At 39.1% G+C, this 6,727-nt stretch overlaps 1 protein-coding gene across 3 annotated transcripts; it reads left to right on the top strand.

Annotated features, from left to right (window-relative positions):
- Nucleotides 1-510: 510 nt before the first annotated feature.
- Nucleotides 511-5,871, top strand: LOC122663726 (metacaspase-1-like). 3 transcript variants are annotated; one of them, XM_043859363.1, is made up of 6 exons: nucleotides 511-978; nucleotides 2,683-3,013; nucleotides 3,162-3,282; nucleotides 3,413-3,619; nucleotides 5,391-5,467; nucleotides 5,601-5,871. In XM_043859363.1, exons 1-5 carry the CDS (start codon nucleotides 579-581, stop codon nucleotides 5,448-5,450), a joined length of 1,119 nt encoding a protein of 372 aa, XP_043715298.1. In that variant the 5' UTR covers nucleotides 511-578; the 3' UTR covers nucleotides 5,451-5,467; nucleotides 5,601-5,871. The 3 variants fall into 3 exon arrangements, with proteins under 3 accessions (XP_043715298.1, XP_043715300.1, XP_043715297.1); XM_043859365.1 differs by lacking the exon at nucleotides 5,601-5,871 and having other exon boundaries at nucleotides 511-744; nucleotides 775-978; nucleotides 5,391-5,593; XM_043859362.1 differs by lacking the exon at nucleotides 5,601-5,871 and having other exon boundaries at nucleotides 5,391-5,593.
- Nucleotides 5,872-6,727: the final 856 nt, after the last annotated feature.

Genomic DNA, 6,727 nt, shown 5'->3' with positions numbered 1-6,727 from the left:
CTGGTTTGTGTTTAGCGCAGGTACACGCTGTGTCTAGTGATCGGTTAGCGTCACTTTTTTTCTATAAATAAAATAAATAAATTTGACAGTACCAATCAAACGAGGCCACGTGGGATTTTCCAACGTATGGAAAAACACGGGGAGGTTACTACCGGAAAACAAAGCACACGTTTAGATAAAGCCTGAAAGCTAAAGCTAACCTTCACAAGTCAACTTCGGCATGTCCTCGTCCACAGCCAATGACTATAATGTCCTTACAAAAAGATATTGGTTACCTAAACGCTTTTGAATTGTGATTAAACTTCGAACTTATTTATAAGGGTAACATCGTAATATCATAGGGGGTGGCGTCCCCCATCAAAGATTGGCTTATTCCCTTTTTGAATAATATTTGAACTTTCCACTGACTCCACCTTCAAGAACAAGGAAGTTCCGAGTCGCCCAAATTTCCTTCCTTTTCCACGGTCCACCTGCATTCTTCTTCTTTAGTCCTTCACCCTCCTCTCCTTAGCTCACAAATCTCTTTCTCTCTCTCTCTCTGTTTCTGAGATTGATCCAGTTATTAAGAGCAGGTGAAGATGCATCTGCTTGTGAACTGCTCCAACTGCCATACACCGCTGCAACTCCCACCAGGAGCCAAATCGATAAGATGCGCACTATGCCAAGCCATCACCCACATCGCCGACCCTCGCAGCGTCCCTCCTCCTCCCTACCCCTATAATTACTATTCTACTCCGCCGCTACCGCCACCAGCACCCTCTGCCTACAACAACGCGCCACCAGCACCCTCTCCCTACAACCACGCGCCACCTGGGCCTCCGCCTTCGCCACACGGCCACAAGAAGGCGGTGATATGTGGCATATCGTATCGACGCTCCAGGCACGAACTCAAGGGATGCATCAATGATGCCAAGTGCATGCGTCACCTTCTCATCAACAAATTCAACTTCCCTGAATCCTCCATTATTATGCTCACCGGTACGATTACGATACGATACATACGCCACTCTACCATTTGATTGTCCATCTGGGTTGTTCTGTTATGTTAAATTCGATGGTGTTTGCTTGATTTTCAGTGGAGTATTGGTTCTTTTCTAGTCTTTAATTGTTCCATTATTGCTGAATTGGAAATTCTAATTGTGGAATATTTTGGTTTATTGATGACAATTAATACCCCCTTGCAACACTGGTCGTTTTTTCAAAGAATTGTTTGTTTTTTCCCCTAAAGGGAATATTAGGCAACGGTAACTCCTATTTTGAAACTTCTGAACTTCTAGTCTTTTCTATAGCTGCTCTTGGTAACTTTGTTTCATTGTGAATCAAGCAACACACTATTCTCTGGTGTAAATTCTGTTATACTAAGTTTACGGTAAGCACATTGACATAGGATTGAATAAAGATCCTCTCAAAGTGCATATCTGCCCATGTCATCAATTCTTAGAATCCATGGGAGTTGCCTTTTGTTTTTACCCATCTATTATCCTCTTTGCCAGAAAAAAAAAAAAAAAAGAAAAATGGTCACACTAAAGCACTATTAAATTGACTTCTCAAATTATCAGTCCTATTTCAATATATCAAGGTAAGCACATTCCCAAACTGTTTCCGCTGTTGTATAGACACTAAGGTGATTTTTTGTTTGAACATCTGTTAAAACCAACAATTTTTTCATCATGGAAGTTTTGATGTCTATTTGGGTTTAGAAGGGATTGTTGCCTTTTCAGTTTTTGCTTTGGAGCTACTGAGTGTTTTGTGACCATGACCTTGGATTGAGAAAGTTTTAAGTCATTCTTTCTAATTTTCATAGACCTTAAACTTGGTACTTTTTCATGTGTATTGGACTGGAGGAAGCTGTCTAATTCTTACCACAATCATCACCTGATGGTGTTCCTGTCCATGGTTGAGACACTACGTTCCATGATTTCATCCATTGATATGCAAATGAAAATCATGGCAGAATTTTGATATGGAATTTAGAGACTTTTTACCATGCTTATGAGTTCTATATTTAATAGTCTTATGCCTTAACTGAGAGATCGAATTGTACTTTAGGTTCACAGAATCTGTTGTCTTTTGCCTTATATCTCTCTATATATATATATACACAAAATGACATCCTACTATGGATGGGGTGGGGGGTTGACTTACTACATAAGGTATTCTCAAAAAAGAAAAAAGAGGAGCGGTGAAGTGAAATTGTTGCCTTCTCGAAGTACTACTGAGCAATTCGTGTATCACTTGATACAGACGACTTCTGTTTTTCCGCTGGACCACACTCTTGACCTCCGATCGAGCTATGAGCACAAGTAGGTAGGCTGCTAGGGGGCTAGTTCAGGAGAGAAACCAAAGGCAAGTGATAAAACAAACAAGTGATGAAAAAAAAAACAAATTGGGGGAATGCAGTTCTCAAGTCATACTTTTTTAGGGTTTCCTGGGAGGTTGTTTTATAACTTTATTTATTTATTTATTTGGGGGGGGTGGGGTTGGGAGAGGGGGGTCTTGGATCTCTTATTTCCAAAACTGATTTTGCTAATTAGAGAGATCTCTTATTTCCATAACTGATTTTGCTAATTATAGAGGTTTCTTAGAGTTACCATTGAGGGTTTGGATACTGTTTTTTTTAAATTGTACTGTTTTTATTTGACCAGCTCTAATCTTTACCTCTTCCTGAAAGTTTATCTGCAGAGGACGAAACTGATCCAAACAGGATTCCTACTAAGCATAACTTAAGGATGGCATTATATTGGCTTGTACAAGGTTGTCAACCAGGAGATTCTCTAGTGTTTCACTATTCTGGTCATGGTTCACAGCAGAGGAACTATAATGGGGATGAGGTTGATGGATATGATGAGACCCTATGTCCCTTGGACTTTGAAACTCAGGGAATGATTGTTGATGATGAGATTAATGCGACAATTGTTAGACCTCTTCCTTCTGGGGTTAAGCTGCATGCAATTATTGATGCTTGCCATAGTGGGACCATGCTAGACTTACCATTCCTCTGCAGAATGAGCAGGTTTGATTGCAATATATTTATAGTTTCATTTCTTGTCATTCTATGATAACTGGGAATGGGGTATTGACATGATAAACCACTTATTGTGTATGCAATTCGCCCAGAGTGGCCTGAACCTTGCTTACGTATTACTTTTTAATACACTCAGGAGTGGGCAGTATACATGGGAAGACCAGAGCCCTCCATCTGGGGTTTGGAAAGGAACAAATGGAGGGGAAGCAATTTCCTTCAGTGGATGCGATGATAATCAAACCTCTGCTGATACTTCAGTGAGTCTTCAGATCATTAATGAAATACATTTTCTACTTTTCCCCAATGACAGACTATTTCCTTTTAATTTGCAACAGAATTTATCTCACATATTAAACAAGCAAGTGAAGAAGTTAATTTTGTTTGCAGGCTTTATCAAAGATCACTTCAACAGGTGCTATGACTTTCTGTTTCATTCAAGCAATTGAGCGTGGACATGGAACTACATACGGGAGCATGCTAAACGCAATGCGGAGTGCTATCCGTAATACGGGTAATGACCTTGGTGCTGGTCCTGTAACATCTCTCCTCACCATGCTTTTGACAGGAGGCAGCCTAAGTGGGGGATTAAGACAGGTATAGCTATCCTCACTTTGATATGGACATTTGTAGTTTGGAAACTGATATGATGTAGCATTGGGGCACCCCTCTGAGTTCTTGGTAAGGAATGCTCCGGGAGCCCCAATTAACCTTTTAGTGTATGCACGAGCTCGTGCACACACACAGGAGATTCAAGTCCAAACTTCTTTACCGGATGAATCCACTTCACCCCCCCCCCCCCTGCCCACCCACTCTTATTGTGGGATAGATTAATGAAAAGGTTAATAAGGCACTTGGCCAAGGAATGCATGTTAGCCATCTTCCTGGCTCACCCTCCCTGAAGGTCTCAGCCTAGTACCCCACTGGATCCTCCTCTCACCCCTTTTTTGTTTTGACTTGAAATAATCAGGTGACCAGGAAAAATACTAGGTTGGAACAGAGTTAATGTGTCTAGGTAGCTATCCATGTGATAGTCAGTGGATTTCCTATCAGATGGATGATTTAGATTTTCTGCATCAAGCCTCCATATACCTTGGGAGGAGGCATGACCATTCCAAGTTTGACATATGTTCAAAAATTTCTGCTCCAACCAAGTCTGCAGTCCATAGATTCCACAATGGACTGTGTAGCCCTGAAAATTTTTTCTAAAAAAGAATTATAATAAAATAAAAACATTCATGACAAACAAGGACCAAGGCTATGTATTAAATTTCATTTCTTCAATTTCTTTATTAAGTCTTATGTCATCCCTACTAATATAACAGAAATTTCACTGAACTTCTACAAAAAAGCCTGAACCCTTTGGAGAACTCAAAACTCCAAATGGTATGAGGAGAATTTAGTGAAATAGTAGAAACACTTCATGCAGTATATTGCCTAAGATTACTTTCATGGGTAAAAACTGTCATGACTCAATAAAATAATATTTTTCAAGATATGAGAAGAGCTTAACACCCTCAGATTATAGGTTAATTACTTCACAGTATTGTTTTTAATCCTATTACATATTAGTTGTTGGACTTATAACTATCGTTTGCAAATCACATGTGCATCTAATATTGGTCAAACTACAGCAATACTGATGTAGTTATGTCAGTAAAAGTGAGGAATAATTAGGAGAACTATTCAGTTATGAAACAACCAAATTATGAATTAAAGTGGCAGTCGGTAGTAGCACTGTAGCAGTTTAAGTCTCTATCTTAGTATTTGTTTCTTTGTGGTTATATTTTTCGTTGGCAAACTTAAAGGAATAACAGAAGGCTAACCAAAACATGGGACAGGGTTTTCTGAGATAGTGGTATAGGGGAGTGCACCAATCAGGGGGTGCTGCGGTGCCTTGTCAATAGGGGGCAGGGAGGAGAGAGATGGAGAGAGCAGCTGCTGGCATAACCCACGCCGGCAGCTCAGAGAGAATTTTTCTCCCCAAAACATGTGTATATGCATGGTGGGATACAGGATCAGTATGAAAGAGGTGGGACATCTTTAAAAACTCAGGGAAACATGATACCATTTTTTGATCTTGCTACTGTATTAGTTACACGTTTAAAATTGCGATGATGTCATCTTTGCTGTAAATTGTTAGTTTTCAGTAGCAAGTACATAAAACAATATCAATAGTACCTGAAAACTTGAATAAAATTAAATTGAATATTTGTCCCAATCAGCTTGCCATTGTTAGATGAAGATCTGTACTGTAACAGTTCATACTTTACAAGCATCCCATGCATATGAGCTTTCCAGTTCCTCTTTTGTGAGGCCGATATCCTGTTATATAATCTGATCTAAGTTTTGTTTCCTTTTGCTCCAGGAGCCGCAATTAACATCATATGATCCATTCGATGTATATGCAAAGCCCTTCTCCCTATGATTGTCTTCTCTATCTGATGACCTATGGTTAATTTTCATAATTTGTTGAGTAATTTGTGGGAAGGTATTTGCCTCTGTTTACCCAATTTGTGTACTGAGGAGATCCTCTGCCTTGTTCTTCAAATATATATTTTTTTACTTACTATTCTTCCAACCTTGTGGAAATAACCAGATTGTTTGACAGAGCTGAAGTGAGATGTTCCTCAATTAAACCATTTTTCAATCTCATCTGGTTGCAACTGGGTTCAAAAGTAGAATATCCAGTCAAATAATTCATGGCCTGGGGCTGCCTGTGCCAAGCTTGAAAAGAATTGTGCAGCTCACACTGGATCTCACTAGTTGTCAAAAAGCGATGAAATTTTATTTATGATCAAGGATGCATTACAACACTCTGGGGCAGATCATTCAGCGATATTGTTGAACATAAAAACAGAACAACAAACTGCGGATCAATCTTTATAAATTTCATTGTAAATGTGAAATACATAATAAAAAATGTGGGAGAAATCAACTCATGTTAACCTGTTTTGCAAACGCTTTAAATGTAGAAACAACAATCCATGAAACTGAATGTTAAGTTCTGATTCGTGTCCAAATCAGAATCATCTCAATCAGCTGCTCTTCAAATGAGAGGAAGGGTAGAGCTTCTGTTTGAGAAGTATCAAAGTGAGAGAGAGAAAGGGAGAAACTTAGGTTTAAGTGATGGGGTGTGTTTCCAACCCTATGTAGATACTGAATTTTGTCACCCCAAGGGATATCCAAACAATAATAAATTGAGTCCAATTTTGCTCCCTTAAGTTTTCCAACAGAAAATGATTATTTTACCTCTACAAAGAATTGGGTGTCCAAATCTTATGAATTGGTTGAAACTTTTAGGGAAGCTTTATCTTTTCATGACGAGGCAAGATCCTAGATTTTATATTGTTTGGCCATCATTGCATCAAAGATTCAAAGTACCTATTTTAAGAGGCCTCCACTTCGAGTGCAGTTTTGACTATAATCCCAGTCAAATTTATGGTTTATCTTCACATTAGTGGATTGTAATTGAAAGACCTTTCCAACAATATATATGTATCGTCAAAGTCAAAACTCCCAAAATCTGTCTAAACATCAGCCAATAAAATAACTTTTCTAGGGCAAATAAGGATTTTTCTAGGTCATCCAAGGGTTGCCACGCGGCAACCCCTTGGTGGTGTCATCAAATAGGAAAACCCCAACAAGCCCTTACCCCTTGTTTTATAAATAGGGCTCTGCCTCCATTTCAAATCAAACCGAAGC

Source organism: Telopea speciosissima, chromosome 6, assembly GCF_018873765.1.
Source record: "Telopea speciosissima isolate NSW1024214 ecotype Mountain lineage chromosome 6, Tspe_v1, whole genome shotgun sequence".
In the NCBI taxonomy this organism is placed as follows: domain Eukaryota; kingdom Viridiplantae; phylum Streptophyta; class Magnoliopsida; order Proteales; family Proteaceae; genus Telopea; species Telopea speciosissima.
This window is presented reverse-complemented; position numbering and strand designations above follow the sequence as displayed.